At 44.8% G+C, this 20,413-nt stretch overlaps 1 protein-coding gene across 6 annotated transcripts in view; it reads left to right on the top strand.

The window, feature by feature from the left end:
• The window catches only part of ZMIZ1 (zinc finger MIZ-type containing 1), a 469,106-nt gene that overhangs the window by 274,760 nt on the left and 173,933 nt on the right, over positions 1–20,413 (top strand). For all 6 annotated transcript variants that reach the window (XM_043990032.1, XM_043990041.1, XM_043990031.1 and 3 more), the window contains exon 6: positions 10,527–10,640. In XM_043990032.1, the coding sequence (XP_043845967.1) occupies positions 10,527–10,640 (114 nt within the window). The remainder of the gene's footprint in view (positions 1–10,526; positions 10,641–20,413) is intronic.

Raw genomic sequence — 20,413 nt, forward strand, 5'->3', positions numbered from 1 at the left:
CAAGTGCCTGAAATCAGATTTGAACTCAGATCTTCCTGACTTGCTTTTCACCACACCATCTAGCTGCTGTGACCTTCTGTCTTCCATAATAGTTAACATTTAATTAGTATTTAATGAGGTTTGCAAAGCGTTTTACATATATTATCTCACTTGATTCTCACAACTACCCGGAGAAGTAGGATCCGTTATTACCCTTGTTTTACAAAGGGGGAAACAGAGGCTTTAGAGGGCCTCAAGGTGACTTGCCCAAATTCATATAGCTCTAAAGTGTCTGCAGTCTTCCTGATTATGAATCCAACTCTGCCTGTGCTAACGTACTATGCAGGGTTTTACCCAGGCCTTGAAGGATGCCATCCATGGACTACAATTCACACAGCCTCAGTCAGTAGCTTGGCTGCTGTGACAATTTCTGCTTTACTCAGAACCCAGCCTGCTAACTGGTGCTCTTGGATTAGGGGCCCCCACTCTCTCACAGCTTGATTAAGGAGAAGAGGGAGTCATGGAGTGGATTCCATGGTGGAGGTGGGGGGGGCTAAGGGCCTAGGCAGCCCCCCCATCCGCCCTGGTGATTTGGCCTGGCATTGCTAAATCAATGTAATCACTCGTTTAGCATAGTTAAGCAGTTTGCTCCTCAGAATTACCTTATTTGCATGACTTTCCATTTCAGCAGCAGTTAAACATGGCAAATGAGGCCCTAGCTATTGGGAGCATGACATGTTTCAAAGGAAAGGGGGAGGGGGCTACCTATGATGGTGGGGGTAGGGGGAGGTGCACATGGGGTTCTCCTCCTCTCAGAAATACATAAGTTTTTACAAATTAAAATTCCACCTTTATTTTCCATGGCAGCAAATCAAAATACATAAAGTAGATTTTCAGATGTTTTTGTTTTCATAGTCGGGCTGTCATGTTAGTGTCTTGATATATTCATAAAATAACAGTAACCCGCCGTAATTGCCCTTAATTTCGAACTGCTTATTGTTCCCATCTTTACTTTGTTGTACCTAAGAAGCGTTGTGTGTGATGAGCATCTGTTTTCTATATTTAGTGGGTGTGAGTCTAGGTGTCTGGACTGATTTCCAATTTGGGTAATTGCTTTTTCCCGTCCTTTCATTCCCCTGCTAGTCTTGGGTTGGTGGGTTGGTTGTTTGGTTGGCACCTCCTCCTCTGAAGAATTATAGCAAGGGAGGAAAGGGAAGTGTGATAGAGGCAGGGAGATGAGGAGAATCACCGGAACCTTTGTGACAATCCCCTCGGGGACTGCCTGGTTTATTCCAGGTCGTTTGATTTTAGCAACTGTATATTAAAAACCTTCTGCATGCAGGGAGGGCCCTGGGGGTAACCAGGGTTTGTAGATCTGTGTACCTGGCTCTCAAGGAACGGATAGGTTAATAGAGGGAAAGGACGCATATTATAAGTAACTGAGATACCAAGTCGAGCTAGATAAATGAAAAGGGAGAGCTTCGAACAAAGTGCTGTGAACGATTCTTGGAGGGAGGGCACTTTCCCAGGGCAGAGTGAGAGGCGAGAAAGGCTTCGTGGAGGACTTAGTACTGGAATTGTGCTTTGATGGGAAGAGAGGACCTCTAAAAGACAGAGGTCTGGAGTGAAGGAGAGGGCAGGAAAGAGAGTCCTTTCCAGGAATGAGTGAGAACCTCAGCAGAGGCTGGGAGGCGGGACAGGGGATGAGAGCAGTCTAGTCTGGGCCCAAAAGAAAGGTCAGTTGAAGCCAAATTGTTGAGACCTTTATTGGCAGGACCTCGTGAATTTATCATGGATTTGATAGAAGAAGCTGCGTTCCCTTCCTCTCCATTACAAGCAGAGAGGAAGAGGGGCACAGGGGATGGAGAGATGTACTCCAAGCCAGAAAGGTTCAAGTTCTGTCTCAGACGCATACTGGCCACATGGCCCTGGGCTCATTGCTTATCTCTCAGTGCTCATGCAGCTCTCTGGACTATAATTTCAGAGAAGGTGCCAACCTGCATTGGTAGTTTCCTAAACCAGTTAAATCAAGGGGAGGGAGGTTCAGCCTGTATTCCTATTGTAGTGAAGAGAAGAAATGATTAGGTGTAAATCCTATAATATGGATGGGCAAGCCTTGGTGACTGACTGTGTTCCTTTCCTTGTATCTTTGTCGAATAGCCTGTACTTTCTTCCTGTGCCCAGAAACACAGAGAGGAGGGAAAGGTACCCAACACTCCCCGTAGTAAATCTGCTGTCCAGCCAGTTCATAAATCCTAACCGTTGCTCCCCAGCATCCAGCCCTCTTCTTCCCACCTCTGGATACAATCCCCTTAGGGAGCAAGCCTTCTCTGGATTTTAGAATGTTGGCCGAATAAGAAGTGGCCAAAGGGCTTTTGAATTCTCAGCTCCCCTGGCATTGCTGCCTCCCAAGATGTGTACTTGGCTTCCCTCTGAGAGGAGTAAAAACCCTGAGCATCTTGCTAACATTGTTCTATATAGCTATTTTCCTGTTATTCATTTTATCTCCAGCCCAGTCACAGTGGGAGCTCAGGAAACAATAATACCACCTTAAACTACTAAGACACTTCTGACTTTTCAGAAGACTTGCACAAAACATTGCATCATATCTTCAAGATACCCCTTGTTCTAGGCAGGGCAAGTGTTTTTTATGCCACTTGGCCAGATGGGGAAACTGAGGCCCAGAAAGATTAAGCAATTTGTTCATGATCTAATGGCTGAGCAGTCCGGGCTTTTTTTCCCTTTATTCCATGATGATAATAATGACAAACTGGCCTTTGAAGATCTAGGAACAGCAGAGTCAGACCTCCCATTGCCTTGGCTAATAGATTGGGTCACTCCATTTGTCCTAGCACACTTCTGAGTTATGTCCAACAGGCAATTGAATGCCCAGCAAGAAACCTTATAAAACATGGAAGTTTGGGAAATGATGGACAAGAATCACACAGGGTGGATGAGGAGGCTTAGATGGGCTGTGATCTGCAATGGTGGATCGAGTACCAACACGCATGGATTTTTAATCCATCTCTAAATACTTCTGTGTGGCACTGGGTCCTTCCTGTATGATTCTGGGCCATCATCTTCCATAAATTCTCCTTAGAGGAACTACCCATTGTGCCAGAGGTCTTCTTCTTTTCTTCTCCTTTTTGTTTTTTTTTTTTTTGGCGGGGCAATTGGGGTTAAGTGACTTGCCCAGGGTCACACAGCTAATAAGTATCAAGTGTCTGAGGCCAGATTTGAACTCAGGTCCTCCTGACTCCAGGGCCAGTGCTTTATCCACTGTGCCACCTAGCTGCCCCAGAGGTCTTCTTTCTAGCACTTCAAATATTTTACAAAGTCCAGGGCAGCCAAGTCACTAAACCTCTCTGTGCCTTGGTTGCCTCATCTGTAAAATGAAAGGATTGGACTCAGTGGCTTCTAAGGTTCTAGTTTTATATTTATGATCCTCTGAACACGTGAGCTGTACATCTATCTGCTCGCTCGCTCTCGCTCTCCTCTCTCTCACCAGCTGACTTCCTTTTCTATTTAGATGTGTCCTTGATGATGTCTCCTATGCCATTTCTCACCTACAAATCCTCATCGGTCATATGCTCCAGCTGACTCACTTCCATCATGAGTCTTTCCATTGACCTTTAGGGCACCTGGAATTTTGATTCTACAGAGATGTGGTTTTCCATGACTCGTGGTTCTATAGCATCACTGAGAGAACACTGGCCTTAAAGCAGTGGGTTTTTGAGTCAGGGAGCCTTTAGGCATCATCAACAGCATTGCCCAGTGACTCACATGTGATCAGGACACATCTTATTCCTTTTTGTACTCTGATGTTTCCCCTTCCACTGTGCCTTTCCAAGACAGACTGGACCAACCCAATGGGCTGCCCACCCAGATGCATGTCATCCTGTGGGTTTGTTATGGTTAGTTAAGTCAAATGTATTACTATGAAGGCTCCAGATTTTCTTGTGTTTGGGTGTGTGTGTGTGTGTGTGTGTGTGTGTGTATGTGTAGAAAGTAGCGCAGGGTGTGACCAGACTCATCCCTTCCTTATTTCAGACATGACACTTCACAAGACAACAGAATGTTAGAGCTAGAAGGAACCAGTTCTAACTTTCCTACTCTCTTGGACTCCTTTAACAATGTCTGGCAAAGCCTAGGAGCCTCTTTTCAGAATAGGGTTTTGGGGGATTTTTTGCACAAAATAAAATACATCGGGTTACAAAGGGAATCTGTTTTACCAAATTGAAGTTAATAAAATCTTTTTTTAAACTCATGTAATATAGTCATCTATATAGCAGCAAGTCTAAGAACTACAGTAAGTTCAAAGGAGTGACAAACATAAATGGTATTTGGTGTTATCTACGGCAACTGTAATACGATAGGAAAAATCTTTGCTTTCTATTCCTGACAAAGTCACAAGTACTGCTAATATTACTGTGCCTTGTTGCCTACATTTATAATTGAAGGAAACACTGAATTTCCATTAGAGATTAATGAAAATAAAGATGGATGTTTTTTTTCTCCATCCAACTTCATGGACCACCAAAATCTATCTGGGGCCCATGATCCAGGCTTAGAACATCTGATCTAGGACAATCGCTAGCTCCCACCACCCACATTTTATCGATGAGGACAGAGGGCTTTCCTGTCTTGCCCAATGGCACACAGGTAGTAAGTAACAAAACTGGGATTTGAATCTGAATCTAACATTCCTTTACAACAAGCTGCCTCCCTCCTATTAATACCACCTAGGGCCATGCTGACAGATAGACTTGGTACTTATGGTTGAACCTGAATTTGTCTTTTTTCTAGCAGCAAGGGGAGACAAACAGACAGAGTGGGGAGAAAGGGAGGGAGGAGGGCAAGGGCAGAAAAATTGGTTAGAATGCCCAGGCATTGGACAGTTAAGCTGCTTTCCAGTGCTGGGGCCCACCATTAGTGCAGGAGAAAAAAAACAAGCAAGTTTAGACTTACCATTGTAACTTGGAACTATTTTCTCCCTATCTGGGAAGCTAGGGCCAGGGAGCCAGTGGACAGACCCAAGTCAAAGAGGTTGGAGAGTGCCGGTACTTTCCCCTCCAGGTTTCACAAAATGTTGGTCCCAGAAGAGAATTCAAATAAAGAAATCCAATCCTCTTATTTTACAGATGATGAAACAGAGACCCACAGAGGTTATGACTTGCCTAAGTCAGAAAGTGGCAGAAACAGTAATTCAATTTGATCGGCCCTTGGCTTTCCCTGTACCTTGTAAGATCAAGGATCTAGAACGGGGAGCCCAGAGGGGGTGAAAGGTTAAGTCAATTTAATGGACTGAGTGATTCTGTGTGTGTGTGTGTGTGTGTGTGTGTGTGTGTGTGTGTATGTGTGTCTATCTCTGTATATATGGATATATAGCTATATCTTAGAGGTGTTCACTAGGCACTTAGATACCCAAGTATACAAATCTTTTCCTTTACTAAATTCCTAAAACACAGCACTGTACAATCATGGACTTATATTGTTGTTAGATCTATATGTGTATAAGTATGGTTCCTTGACTGGTGGGGCGTTTAGAAGACTAGCTCTCTTTTCTTTTATATCATTTTATTTCAGCAAATACTTGCTGTGGTCACTTGGGCCAAGAAAGGTATAGCAGGTGTTGGGAAAACAGAGAACATGCTGACTTAAGAGCCTTAAAAATGGTAAATGATATAGACTGCTTTGGGGACATCCTGCCACTGCCCTGTATTTAAGTAGACGCTGATTGTCCAACTGTCAGGGATGCTGTGGATGGTGTTCTCGCATGGGGTGTAAGGTGAGAAACTCTAGGGTTTACTTACTAGCCATGTGACACCGGGCAAGTCAACCTCCCTGAGCCTCAGTTCCTTCATCACTAAAATGAGAGGATTGGTCTTAATGACCTCTAAAGGCTCTTCCAGGTCTGAGTCAATGATCCTATTATAGGATTTTCTGACTTGGGAGGACTTGCAAGTCAACATACAGGTGAATACAGATTGAGAGAACAAAGGCCCATTATAACATAAATCCGCTTTTTCTTCATTGGTTATGAGAGACTGTGAACTGTATGGCATGCAGGAAGGACGCCTATGCTGATAAAGTCCCCCTGGGCAGCAGGTGTTCGCCCTTTGCTCTGAAATCACTGTCATAAAGAAATCCCCAATGAGGCCATGAATCCCCCCGGGGCATGAGGTGGGTTAGGCCCCTTAGCTTTTCTGTGATTTGCCTGCTTTCCAAAGCTGAGTTTTGTCTGTTATCGGCCCCCTCCTGGGCTTCAGAAACCCAACAGTCTCCCAGACTCTAGAAGGGGAGAACTGAGATGCCAGGAAGGGCCCCATGCAGCCTTCGTCACTACCCCCAGGGCTTCCCTAGTGCCCCCACCCCCCCCCCCCCAGTGTACAGCTGCAGCTGCCACTGAACTGGTCTGACCTGTCCCCAAGCCCCAGCGCAGCTGCCGTGGGACCTGGCACACCCAGACTCACAGCTTCCAGCCCACAGTGATTTGGCTGGGGTTATGAACTTGACTCTGATTCATGGATCCGGGAGAGAGCCTGCTGCCTGCTGTTTTACCTTGTGGTCTTTGTTCCCAGAGCCACCACCTGAGTACCAATCCTTCTTCTAATTTACTTCCTTTAATACCAGGAACTAAGGCAAGGCAAATGGGTGGAAGGCCCAGGGAGCCCTGGGGTAAAGGAAGGAAAGACTCTTAACAGGAATTAGGAAAGAAAATGACTAAAAGGAGAGCTTGGGAGGTCTGAGACTTTCGATTACTCAGTGAGATGCTGAAGACGTGACATAGGTTAAGACACACTGTCGAATTTCAGGAAACTGGATGAATTGGTCCTTGTGTCCCATTTTGGAAATACAAGAGCAAAGCTCCCCAGCCAGACATTGTACCATCCTAGTCTCTGGGTCAGATGCTGTCCCGATTCAGCTCCTCAGAAATCAAAACTGAAAGATGATGCTTAAGGGATCTCCCTGTGCCCAGACTCACTCTTGTTCTTGCATCTTTCAATCCATGAAGTGCCCACTGTGCAGAGCACGGTGCTTGGCACTGATGAAGATAAAAAGGGCAGAGAAGGCACAACACCTGTCCTCATAGAGCTTACTGTCTAGTAGGGGAATAAGACTGAAATACATAATCATAACACAATAGTGCATGAGAGGATGGGCAGAATGGTCCAATGGAAAGAGCCCAGACTCTGAGGACCTGGGTTCAAATCCTGCTTCTCTCTGTTTGGCCTTGTGTAAGTATTTTACCTGCCTGAGTCCTTCATATTGCTGTCCAGATCATCATTTCTTTCTTATAGACTTGATCATATCATGCTCTGCTCAAACATCTTCGGTTGGTTTCCTATTGCTTGCCAAGAAAAACTCAAAACTCCTGTGCCATATTTCTTTTTTTTTTTTTTAGTGAGGCAATTGGGGTTAAGTGACTTGCCCAGGGTCACACAGCTAGTAAGTGTTAAGTGTCTGAGGCCGGATTCGAACTCAGGACCTCCTGAATCCAGGGCCGGTGCTCTATCCACTGTGCCATCTAGCTGCCCCTGTGTGCCATATTTCTTACATTCAAAGCCATCCACAGTCTGGCACAAGTCTATCTTACCTGGCAAAGTAGTGGCCCTTCTCCTTGTTTAGGCTAAACTTGTATTTACTCACCTATCTCCCAATAGGATGTACAGACCTTGAAAGTAAGGACAGTTTTCTTCTGGTCTTTCAGTTTTCTGTACCTAGCACAGTGGCTTGTGAATGGAATTAATCGATGTTTGTCAAAATAGAAAGGAGGGGAATGAGTGAGTTCCCCAATCAGTCACTCAAATACAATTTTTTAAAAGCACCTACTATGTGCCGGCAGTATCGTAAACAGAAACGTGAAAGTCAGAAGGCGAGGTGAGGGTTTTGGATGAAGATGAGCTTGTTTTGGACATTTCATGGCCAGTACCCGTGGGACTTACAAGTAAAAGCAGTTTTAGATGTGGGTCTTGAGGACTGAAGATGGGGACTTGGGGATCATCTATCTAGAAAGTGAGTGACCTTTCCAGGAGAGGGAGTTTAAGGGAAAGTAGAAAAGAAGACCAAGAACAGACCCTTGAAGAACGATTTCCTATAGGAGTTAAAAGGAGATGGAGGGGGGCAGCTAGATGGCACAGTGGTTAAAGCGCTGGCCCTGGATTCAGGAGGACCTGAGTTCAAATTCAGCCTCAGACACTTAACACTTACTAGCTGTGTGACCCTGGGCAAGTCACTTAACCCCCATTGCCCCGCAAAAAAAAAAAATCTTTAAAAAAAAAAAAAAGGAGATGGAGGAACCAGCGAAAGACTGGCAAGAGGGAGACGAGGAGAACCAGGAGAATGTGGTGTCCCCCAAAGCCAGGAGTGGGAAGAGTATCCGGTTTTAAGGAGTGATTGGATCGACTGTAGGAAGAGCTATAGAGAAATCAAAGAGGATAAAGACTGGGAAAGGTCACTGGATTTGGCAGCTGGGCTCACTGGGAGTCTTTGAGAAAGCAGTTTCAGCAGAATGGAAACAGTGGAAATGGAGTAGAGCATGTAAGCGCTATAGTGACGGCCTCCCTCCCTTTTTTTTTTTTCATCCTCTGTAGTACCTAGCATTTAAAAGGTGCTCCATCCGTGATGATCAAGCAAAAGGTTGTATGTATTTGTGGCACCTGCCCTTCCATTGAATGAGCTCACACCTGTTTGCACACACAAACCTTGTGAATATGCTCGATTCCCTAGAGAAACTTAACTTCCAAATACTGATCCCTGCCTTGTTCTGTGAGTAGTTCCCTTTTGAAGCCAAGTCTTGACAAGGCTGCTTCCATGGTGCTGTGGAATTGACTCTTCTTGGTCCAAACCACGTGTCAGAAAAGAACCCAGAAAACTTTGAATAGTAGGCTCAAAGTACCATGACACCTCCTCAGAATTCCAGTGGCTCAGACCAAACACGGGTTTGGGAGGGCGAGCCATGAGGAGAAAGAAGAGTTTCTGAGAAAGGAGCTGAGATCATGCTGTAACACACACCTGGGGAGAGAACGAGCCCCTCTATCCCAGCCGGAATGATCCAAATGCCCCTCTCCAGGGTCCTGGCATCCCCCGATGGCTTTGTTCCCAGTGACCTCACTCTGGGTCCAGAATTTGTCAGAAAATGGGGCTGGTGATTCAGAGACTCCTCTCTGTGAAATAGGAGCACATCAGAAGCAGCTTTTGGGGATCACGGATAGAGAGCTGAAAGGAACATCACAGACCTCCTTAGTCCAAACCTCTCATTTTATAGATGGAAAAAAGGAGGCCCAAGGAACTTGCTTGAGGTCACAAAGGCAATGAGCCAATGAGGAGGCAGAATTCATGGAGGTGGGTGAATATTGGATTTGGAAACTAGGTTCCAGGCACCCTTTAAAACAGGGGGTTCGGGGCAGCTAGATGGCGCAGTGGATAGAGCACCAGCCCTAGAGTCAGGAGTACCTGAGTTCAGGTCTGGCCTTAGACACTTAACATTTACTAGCTGTGTGACCCTGGGCAAGTCACTTAACCCCAACTGCCTCACTAAAAAAAAACAAAAACAAAAAACAAAAACAGGGCATTCTTCTTTTCCCAGCTTCTCATATCCATCCTCAAGAAACACCGCAGTGGTGACTCTCTTTTCCCCACCCCCAAATCAGTATAAAAGAAGAGGATAGTTTATCAGATGCTAATATGATATCAGGTATTAAATAGATTAACATCTGATCGCCAACCCCTCCTTATATACAACACAGAGAAGCTCCCCTTGTCCTTGGCTTGCCCAGAGTATACCACTGGATGAGGGTATTTTGTCTACATGTTTGTTTCTCCTCCACTTGCGGTTGCTTGGCTGCCCTTGTGGGCTGTGTTTGCTTATAGGTTATTCCCGAGACCCAAGGGAAGCTCTTGGCAGGTTTCTGCACGTCATCTGGCTAGGAAAAAAAAAATCTACTTTGTTCCCTGAGCTGATCTGGAACTCCTCACAAACAGGCTGTCAAACAAAAACCAACCAGTCAAGTTATGCCTTTTTGTCATTTCTGTAGAACTAAGAATGATGTAGGGCAAAGAGCCTTGGGTTAGAAGGTACATCTTCATTCTAGTGCTTGGCTCTGTTTGACCTTAGGTAGGTCAGACTCTCAGGTTCCTCAGCTGTAAAATGGAGATGATCCCTGTCCTTCCCTACTTCCCTGGCATGTTAACGAGCATGGAGGGAGTTTACATATATGTCTGGAGCTGGGATTGGCCTTAGAGGTCATCTAGTTCAAAATCCTCATTGTACTGATGGAGAAACTGAGCCCCACACAGGTTAAATGACTTACCCAAGGTCATAAAGGTATGCTCTGGCCTACTTGCAATTCCGGTTCAGGGCTTGTGACTCCAAGCTCAGTGCACTTTCTACTGTACCTTGTTGCTTCCTGCAGAGGTTGTTTGTTGTTGTTGTTTTTGGAGGGGAAGTTGAAAAGTAAAAAGCATGATGCTGCTGTTACCTACTTTTACTGTTCTTTTAATCTTGCTCTCCCTTGCCTCATGCTGTTTGTCTCTCCCCTTCCCAGCATTTACAGAATCCTGCCAACTTCCACAATGCTGCAACGGAGCTCCTGGACTGGTGTGGTGACCCAAGAGCTTTCCAGAGGCCCTTCGAGCAGAGCCTGATGGGATGTTTGACGGTAAGCCGGGTTTTCATGGTGTGGGACCATCCCTGCTGAACCATTTGTTCAGTAGCTACAAAGTCTGTGACCTGGATCCTAACAAGAGCTGATGATAAGGAAAAGGCAACTATGAAACCTGCCTGCTTCCAAATGGCCATAATCCCTCAACCATCCTTCCTGTGTGCACTGACTAGGAGAGTACTGACTTTCCTTAGGTCTCAGGAATATCTATAAGCAAGTACATCTTATAGCTCCATGACAGGGAGAGAGAGAGAGAGAAAAAAGGAAGAAATTCAGTTTCCTCCCCAAATAAAGAAGCTCTCAGCCTGGTGAGGGAAACATGGTTCCTGACCTTGGAGAGCTCTAATTCCAACAGGGAAGAGGAGTCCTGACATTTCAAGTTTGCAGTCCGATGGGAGGAGGACACAGAGTTGTATGTGCAAAGCCATAGGGACACATCCAGTAGATATGCCATACTGAGGTAGGAAGCCAGAGGCTTGAGAGCCAAGGAGGTGCCCAGGTGAGCGACTATCTGATCAAATGGGGAGCTGGTTAGTCTGGAAAGCGTTACTGGAAGGAAATGAATAGTGAGTCAGCCTTTCAGGGAGGGAAGAAAAAGACTTTGCTGGAAAGGAGTGTCCTATGCGCCAACTCCGGGAAGGTAGGGAGGGCAGGTATGCTGGGGATAACAAGCAGTTTTAACTGGCTAGAGCAGAAGCTCAGGCCCAGAGAGTTACTGGAGATGGCACAGATACTTGGTGGAAGGCCCCAGAGCAGGTCACAGTTCTATGTACAGACAAAACCTAAGGAGAGGTCCTGTTCAAATAATTTTTTTTTTTGGTGAGGCATTTGGGGTTAAGTGACTTGCCCAGGGTTACACAGCTAGTAAGTGTTAAGTGTCTGAGGCCAGATTTGAACTCAGGTACTCCTGACTCCAGGGCCCGTGCTCTATCCACTGCGCCACCTAACTGCCCCTCAAATAATTTTAAGAGAGCATCTGTGCAAAAAAAAAAAAAAAGCATCTGTGAAATATTTACTATGTGACAGACACTAAGCATACAATGACAAAAACTAAAGAATTCCTGTAAGGAGCTGGCATTCCAACAAGGAGGCAACATGTAAATCAGGAAGGGCATCATGTTAAAAAAGCTTTTGAGCTGACCTTTACAGGAAACTAGAGTGAGGCAACATGAATGATAAATAGAGATCAGCCTTCAGAGTCAGTGAGCTCTGGATTCAAATGATGACTTTGACACATAATGCCAGTTGACTCGATGCTCCAGTTAACTCCCTAGGGTGATAAATTACAGAATGGCTTCTGATCTCATTGGCAGAGGAAATGTCTTCACTGGGAGTTAGTTCCCTTACCATCTTAATTGGGGGGTTGAGGTTGGGAATGAGACATGTACACAAACAATCATAATACAGCAAGTCAGAATCTGGTAAGTGAAGACCATAGGTCTAATGGGCTAGGTAGAAGAATAGAGGGTAGGGATCATGGGAAGGTAAGGGGTCCTCCTCTAACTGAGAAAGTCCAGGAAGATTTCATGGAAAAGGTGATACAAGCTTGGCCTTAAAGGAAAAGAAAGATTTCAGGAGGTAGAGAGAGACCATCCCAGGTATGGGGAACAAGATACAAGAATATACAGAAAGGAGAGAGGGCCAGATAATGGTAATAATAAACCATATCTATGTGGCGCTTTAAAGTTAAGTCCAATTTGACTAAGAAGTAGAGTGGATAAAAGGTGATACTGTGAAATTACAGATACCTTCCATTCTGTACCCTTTTTAGTTTGCAAAATACTTTACATCCATTTCCTCATTGCGGTGGTGGTGTTCAATCGTGATCCCATTTGGGATTTTCTTGGCAAAGATGCTCAAGTGGTTTGCTATTTCCTTTCTCTAGCTCATTTTATAGATGAGAAAACTGAGACCACGAGGGTTAAGTGACTTGCCCAAGATCACACAGCTTATAAGTGGTTGAGGCCAGATTTGAACTCAAGAAGATGAGTCTTCTTGACTCCAGGCCTGGAAATCTATCCATTGTACCACCTAGCTGCCCTCACAATAACCCTCTGTTATTATTGTCCTCTCCTTTTGAAGGAAGCGAGGGTGAGAGAAGTTAAGTGATTTGCCCATTTCCCACAGCTAGTAAGTACCTGAGGTGGGATTTGAATCTAGGGCTTCCTGATCCCAAGTCCAGCCCTCTGTCCACCATGCCACACTGCTCCTTAACTAAGGAAACATGGGATTGTGAAGGTTCCGGGACAACAAGAGAAGAATCTGTCATATTAGCCTGTTGGCAGCAAGGAGTCTTGGAAGATCTTAAAGCAGAAGAGAGGCCAATCCAACCTGCACATTTAGAAAGATGGGTTTGAACTGAGGCTGTTTTAAAAAAAAGTTTAGCAGCTTTGTGTAGAAGAGACTAGAAGCAGGGAGACCATTCGCTACTGCAACAAGCTAAAGGAGAGGAAAAGAGGAGCTGAAATCAGGTTGTGGCCATTGGAATTAGAATGAACTCGAGAATTATTCCTGAGAGAGAATCTACAGCATTTGGCAGCTGGTTAGATGGAGGAGGTTAAAGAGAGGAAGAAGCCAAGGTTGCTCCAAGATAAGAATAAAAATAATAAATATGGGGGGCAGCTAGGTGGCGCAATGGATAAAGCACCGGCCCTGGATTCAAGAGGACCTGAGTTCAAATCCAGCTTCAGACACTTGACACTTACTAGCTGTGTGATCCTGGGCAAGTCACTTAACCCTCGTTGCCCTGCCCCCCCAAAATAATAATAATAATAAATATAATCATAGCTAGTACTTTATAGTTTATATTTACAAACATCATCTCATTTTATACTCATCACAAACCTGGGAAGTAGGTGCCATTGTTGTCATCATTATTATCATTATTATGATTATTCCCATTTTACAAGTGAGAAAACTGAGGCAGACAGACATTAAGTGGCTCAGAGTCTAAGGTCAATTTTGAACTTTGATCTTCCTAACTCCAGGTCCAGCGTTCAATCCACTGTGCTGCCTAGCTGCCTGATATAATAAATGATAATAATAAAGACTGTTGCATTATAGATGCTCAAATTAACAATTACATATCTTCAAGGAAAAGAAATAGAACGCAATGGCTTCTGCCTGCTTTATGAAGTTTGAGAATCAGCAGGCTCAGGGCAACTGGCTGGGATGCCTGTCCCCAAGTCTTGCCCTTCCCCATGTCTCTTGGTCCCACTGGGCTATGTCCCCCCCATCCCATTTTCCTAATCTTCTTTCCCCAGAGAGCCTTCTCCTAGGACGGAATAATCCCCATGACCAGGTGATCTCCCAGAACCCTCCTGGGGCTCCCGTCTGGTGGAGCTGAGGAGCCCAGCTCCTTGGCCACATTGGGACAACCGTTCCTTCTTCCCATCCCTTTGCAGTTTCTGTAATCCCTAAAATGACCTTTCAAAACAAATTCCTCTGAATCCACATGACTTTGGGGGATAGAAATTAAAAACCACTTAGCCTCTGGTGTCACCAGAGCTTTTGCATCACACAGAGCTTCTAAGTAGCTCACACACTATTAACATGATTGATCAGCGACTTCTCCAAAACATCAGAGGCCTTATTGTTCAGCGTCAGCTTGGTCTGCTCCACTTGGGAAGAGGGAATGTATCCCTCTCTTTTTTTTCAATTTTTTTCTTTCACTCCTCCAAATATATTTTGCAGCTTAACTAGACTTTTCCAAAAAATGTGCTTTAAAAAAAATATTAATCGAGGCAGCTAGGTGGCGCAGTGGATAAAGCAACAGCCTTGGATTCAGGCGGACCTGAGTTCAAATCTGGCCTCAGACACTTGACACTTTACTAGCTGTGGGACCCTGGGCAAGTCACTTAACCCTCATTGCCCCACCAAAAATATATATATATATATGTTAATCAACCTCAGACCAGAACTTTCCATCAAACTATTTGATGTCAGATTTCTTTCAGCCTCTGCCCTTTCTTCTCATTCCATACCACTTAACCATCCTCTACTCCTCCATTCCACAGGGCCACTACTAAGGGAAGGAGGCAAGGAGGGAGAAGGAAACAGCATTTATTAAGCACCAACTGTATGCCAGACACTATGCTAATCACTTTACAAATGTTATCTTATCCTTGCAGCAGCCCTATTTAGTAGATACTGGTATGACCTCCGTTTTACAGATGAGGAAGGTGAGGTAGACAGTGACTTACCCAGGGTCACACAGCTGGTATCTGAGACTATTTAAACTCAATTAAACTCAAACTTATTAAACTTTCTGAATCTGAACCCAGCTCTCTATCCACTGTACCAACTAGCTACCAAGATGGATAGGAAGAAGCACGGGGGCTGGGGTGGGAGGGGAAAGAAGAGAGGAAGAGTTTCCTTGTCAGGGTCTCTGATGGGGACATGAGAGAAAACAGGAGAGAGTTCAGAAGATATCGTCAACTGTCAGTGATCTTTCAAAAAGTCCAGGGATTGCTGTGCCTAAGACCTCAGGCAGTTAACAGCATAGCCTAATCCACAAGAGAAACACACAGCACAGAGGTATGCAAACATGTAGCCAGGTAGGAGCCTACACAGAATGAGACCATTTTGCCATGACAAGAAGTCACCTGGATGCCTTGCTCTAGTCAGTTCTGCATAGACAGTTCAGGAGTCCCAGCCCAGGGGCCTGGATTATTTACCCTGCTTTTCTATTCTGCATAAAGGCAACTTCAGAGTGAGAAGGATGCCAGTGCCTTCAGCTGGATTCGGGATTCCCTGATGGTGGTCCCTGGCTCTACCCCTGCAGGAACCTCATCAGTCACCAGCTCAGTTCCTTCCCAAGTAATACATGTTTGACATTGTAGAAACACCTTGGAGAGAGAGTAAGAGCATCCACGTTTTTGTACAGCATCTGCCTCTAGTTTGCTGTGCCCCTTCAGTAACGTCCCTTCATCTCTCTGGGCCTGCGTGTCTTTAAAATGGAGGGGGAACTGGATCAAGTAACCTTCGAAATCCTTCCTTGTGCTCTGGTTCCTTGGTTGTTCTGAAGGAAGCAATTGAGCCCTCACTAAGTACCTCCCATGATGGCGATGGTGGCAATGGCTCCTTCAGTCTCCCTACTTCTACCCAGCCTCAACAGGGAGGCCCACGGTGCATGGAAGTTAATTGATTCTGATGGTATTTCTTCAACCTCAAGAAAGTCACTTAATATCTCTTAGACCTCAGTTATCTCCTCTGTAAATTGAGATTAGATGAAATGATTTTTTTTGGTGAGGCAATTGGGGTTAAGTGACTTGCCCAGGGTCACACAGCTAGTAACTGTTAAGTGTCTGAGGCTGGTTTTGAACTCAGGTCCTCCTGAATCCAGGGCCAGTGCTCTATCCACTGCACCACCTAGCTGCCCCTAGATGAAATGATTTTAAGGAGCATTCCAGCTCTGAATCCAAAACCCTAAGGCCCAACAACCTAGCATCCAGGGAAAACCTCATCCTTCCCCTACAGTTTGTATGTTTGTCTTTACTAGAATATCCCCCTCCCCTCCCCTCCAGCCATATTGCACCTCCCTATTCCTCCTCCCCTCCCCTCCAGCCATATTGCACCTCCCTATTCCTCTTCCCCTCATCAAAAAGGACATGGAATGTGATTCCTCTGGACCTTATTTTTTTTTCCAGAGTAAGCTATGAGAAAAGCTTTGGGACAGGACATAGCATGTCCTCTGTGCTCATGATATGAGAAAGAGGAACTAGGTGGCATGATTGACGTGGTGTCAAGAAGACCCGAGTTCATATCCTACCTCAGTCACTTAATAGTGATATGACCCTGGGCAAGTCACTTGTTCTCTATTTACTTCCATTTCTTCAACTTTAAAATGGGAATAATAAAAGCACCCTATCTCCCAGGGTTGTTATGAAGATTAAATGAGATTTAAGTGCTTTGCAAACCTTAAAGCACTATGTAAATGCTAGATTATGATTATCATTATTATTATTGAGTAGGGGGCAGCTATGCAGGCAGTAACCCTCCGAGTGACCACTGGTCCTGGATCCCAGAATTCTTAGAGAAGATGTCTGCTGGCCTCCTGCCATCCCTGTGTTAGTGGGAAGAATGAAAACATGGTTTTACTGTGCCTGTGTCCCTGCCATCAGCCAGCCTCCCACACCTTCTGCTCCTGGGATTTACTGCTTTGTGGGCCGAACTGCCCACAGAGGCTCTCAGCTTGTGGGGAGCTGCCAAGCCCAGGAGAAAGCATTCATCTGGCTGGCCTCCGAGAGCCCCCTGAGCGGGGATTACTTCACCTGTGACCTTAGCCTCACTAAAATCAGATGCTCTTTCCCTTTCCCACTTGATGAGTCTCTCTTCCAAAGGCTTAGGGCAACAGTGAGTGTTCTGCCAAAGACCTAGGGGAATAGCCCCACTTTCTTAGCCAAACAAGAATCTCTCGAATGCCTCCTATGTACTCGGCGCATGAGATCTGGAAAGGAGAAGACATTTCAGCTGAAGCCCATGAAGCAATGAGTACATAGCACAAGCCCATAGGCAGCATTGTCTAGTAGAGTAGGCAGTTTGGGGTCTAATAATAACAAATAGCTGACATTTCTATGACATCTTCAGGCTTGCACATCTCTTTAAAATAGATCATCTCTGAGTGAGATGAGCAGAACCAGAAGAACATTGTACACAGTATCATCAACACTGTGTGTTGACCTACTGTGATGGACTAGATTCTTCTCACCAATGCAATGATACTGAAGGGTTCCAGGGAACTCATGATGGAGGAGGATCTCCAAATCCAGGGGGGGAAAAAAAAAAAAGAACTGTGGAGTATAGATGCTGAATGAAACATACTATTTCTGGTGCTTTTGTTTTTCTATTTTGAGGTTTTTCCTCATTGCTCTGATTTTTCTCTTATAACATGACTAATGCAGAAATATGTTTGATGTTATTTTATATATACATATAAAACCTATATCAGATTACCTGCTGTCTAGGGGAGGGGGGAGGGAGAAAAATCTGAAATTGAAAAGCTTGTGTAAACAAAAGTTGAGAACTATTTTTACATGTAATGGGAAAAAATAAATAAAATACTTTATTTAAAAAAATTAAAAATAAAATAGATCAGGGGCGGCTAGGTGGCGCAGTGGATAAAGCAGCAGCCCTGGATTCAGGAGTACCTGAGTTCAAATCCGGCCTCAGACACTTGACACTAGCTGTGTGACCCTGGGCAAGTCACTTAACCCCCATTGCCCTGCAAAAAAAAAAAGAGAGAGAGAACTAATGGTAGAAGACAAAATGGTGGATGACCCACAGGTGAGGTAGGACCAGATCATGAAGGATCTTAATGACTGGCTGAGGTTGAACTTTGATCAACAGTAAAGATTCCGTAAAGGTTATTATTGGGTAGGGAAGTAACATAAGCCCAACTATGCCTTAAGGAGGTTAGTCTGGCAACAGTGTGTAGAGAAGGGAGAAACTAGAGACCTTCATTTAGGAGGTTATCATAATAGTCTCCTAAATAAGCAATAGGACAGCTAGGTGGCACAGTGGATGGAGCCCCAGGCCTGGAGTCATGAAGCCTCATCTTTCTGAATTCAAATCTGGCCTCAGACACTAGCTCTGTGATAATGGTCAAGTCATAGGGGGCAGCTTGGTGGCACAGTGGATAAAGCACCGGCCCTGGATTCAGGAGTACCTGAGTTCAAATCCGGCCTCAGACACTTGACACCTACTAGCTGTGCGACCCTGGACAAGTCACTTAACCCTCATTGCCCCACCCCCCCCAAAAAAAGATAATGGTCAAGTCACTTGACCCTGTTTGCCTCAGTTTCCTCATCTGTAAAATGAACTGGAGAAGGAAATGTCAAACCACTACAGTATCTTTGCCAAGAAAACCCCAAATAGGGTCATGAAAAGTCAGACATGACTGAAAAAGGACTGAACAACAACAGTGTAAGTGATAATGAAGGTGGGAAGAGGAAGGGCCCTCAGCAGTGTTGGAAGGGGAAGGGAGGAACAGATTCTGTAGATAGAAACAAAAGAAGAATCAATTGGAATTGACAACTGATGATCCCAGTGGAGATTGAGGAAGAAGGAGCCAAAATTTCAAGCCTAGTTGATGTAAAGGAGGCTGAAGGTGCCATTAACTAAAATGGAGAAGCCACGGATCAGAGCTAGTGTGAGGTGGCAGTGGTGCTAAATTTGGTTTTAGACAAATTGAATTTGAACTCTATTTGAAAACAAAAATGAGGGGCAGCTAGATGGTGCAGTGGATAGAGCACCAGCCCTGGAGTCAGGAGGACCTGAGTTCAAATCTGGCCTCAGACACTTGACACTTACTAGCTATGTGACCCTGGGCAAGTCACTTAACCCCAATTGCCTCAACAAAAAAGAAAAGAAAAATGAGATCAAGTGATTGACTTATAAATAAACTAGCCCCCCCACTTTATGGTTTGAAGTATTTAGTGCTCAGAAAGACATCAGAAATTATCTAGTCATGGGATTATAGATTTAGTCCTGGAAGGGACCTTAAGAGGCCTTTTGGTTCAACCCTCTGATTCTCCAAATGAGATAACTGACACCCAAAGACATTGAATGGTTTACCTAAGGTCACACAAGTCCTAACTGATAGTCAAAGCATATTGACTGAATCCATATCCTGAAATCTTTCTACTATATACCCTGCCTCTCATCCAATCCCTTCAATTTATGTATTAAAAAACTAAGGTTCTAAGTTAGATTAAGTTAAGAAATTAAACTAAATGACTTGAAGATCGTCCCATAGGTAATATTTTACATAGGATTCGAACTCAGATCCTCTGACTTCGAATTCAGCTCACTTTCCATTACTCCTAGCTGCCTCCTTTTCTTTCTTTCTTTTTTTTTCTTTTTTTGCTCCTAAAGGCTTTTTCTGCATTATTGTTCTCTCTAGTCTTCGAATACCAAACTGGGTAAACAGTGGTAGCATCATTTATGTATATAATGTTTCCAGTTGGGTAAGGGGAAAGGGAAGAAGACAGTAGGAGAGATTTCCTATCATGTCCCTATTGAAAGAACCTAGATGTGACCCACCCAGCGTCATCACATTTACCACCTGCCCCATCCCCATTCCGCCTTTTCCACTAGTGGTTGCAAAGACATCAGCAGAGCTATTGGGAAAGATCCTGGTGGCTAGAATTTTTCCACCACGCTAACCACTCTTCCTTGCTCATCTTCAGTTCTCCCCAGCTCAGCATGAGGTTCTGGTTACATAAAGATTCCCTTTGTTCCAGGGAGACATCCACCCCAGGCTGTGGCCGGTGTCCCCAGACAAGAAGCTCAGACAGTCAGGAGGCTCCACTGAAAAGGATTTGAACTTGGTTTGCCACAGTAGGGTGTGAAAGGCCCTCATAGTCATCCTTGACTCATGCAGTGTTTTGAATTTGGGCAAAGAACTCTGCTGGTCCTGTAAGATTTATGTGATTGTCCCACAGCAGTCCTCTGAGAGTGGAAATATACTTATTATTTCCATTATGGTACAGCTAGGTGGTACCATAGTGGATAGAGCACCGGGCCTGGAGTCAGGAAAACTCATCTTCCTGATTTCAAATCAATTCTCAGACATTTACTAGCCGTGGGGCCCTGGGCAAGTCACTTCACCCTCTTTGCCTCAGATTGCTCATGTGTAAAAGGAGGTGGAGAAGGAAATGGCAAGCCTCTCCTATATCTTTGCCAAGAAAACCCCAAATGGGGTCATGGGGAATCAGATGCAGAACAACAATACCACTGCCATCATACAGATGGAGAAAATAAACCTCAAT

The sequence above is a fragment of the Dromiciops gliroides genome, chromosome 2, assembly GCF_019393635.1.
Source record: "Dromiciops gliroides isolate mDroGli1 chromosome 2, mDroGli1.pri, whole genome shotgun sequence".
Taxonomy (NCBI): domain Eukaryota; kingdom Metazoa; phylum Chordata; class Mammalia; order Microbiotheria; family Microbiotheriidae; genus Dromiciops; species Dromiciops gliroides.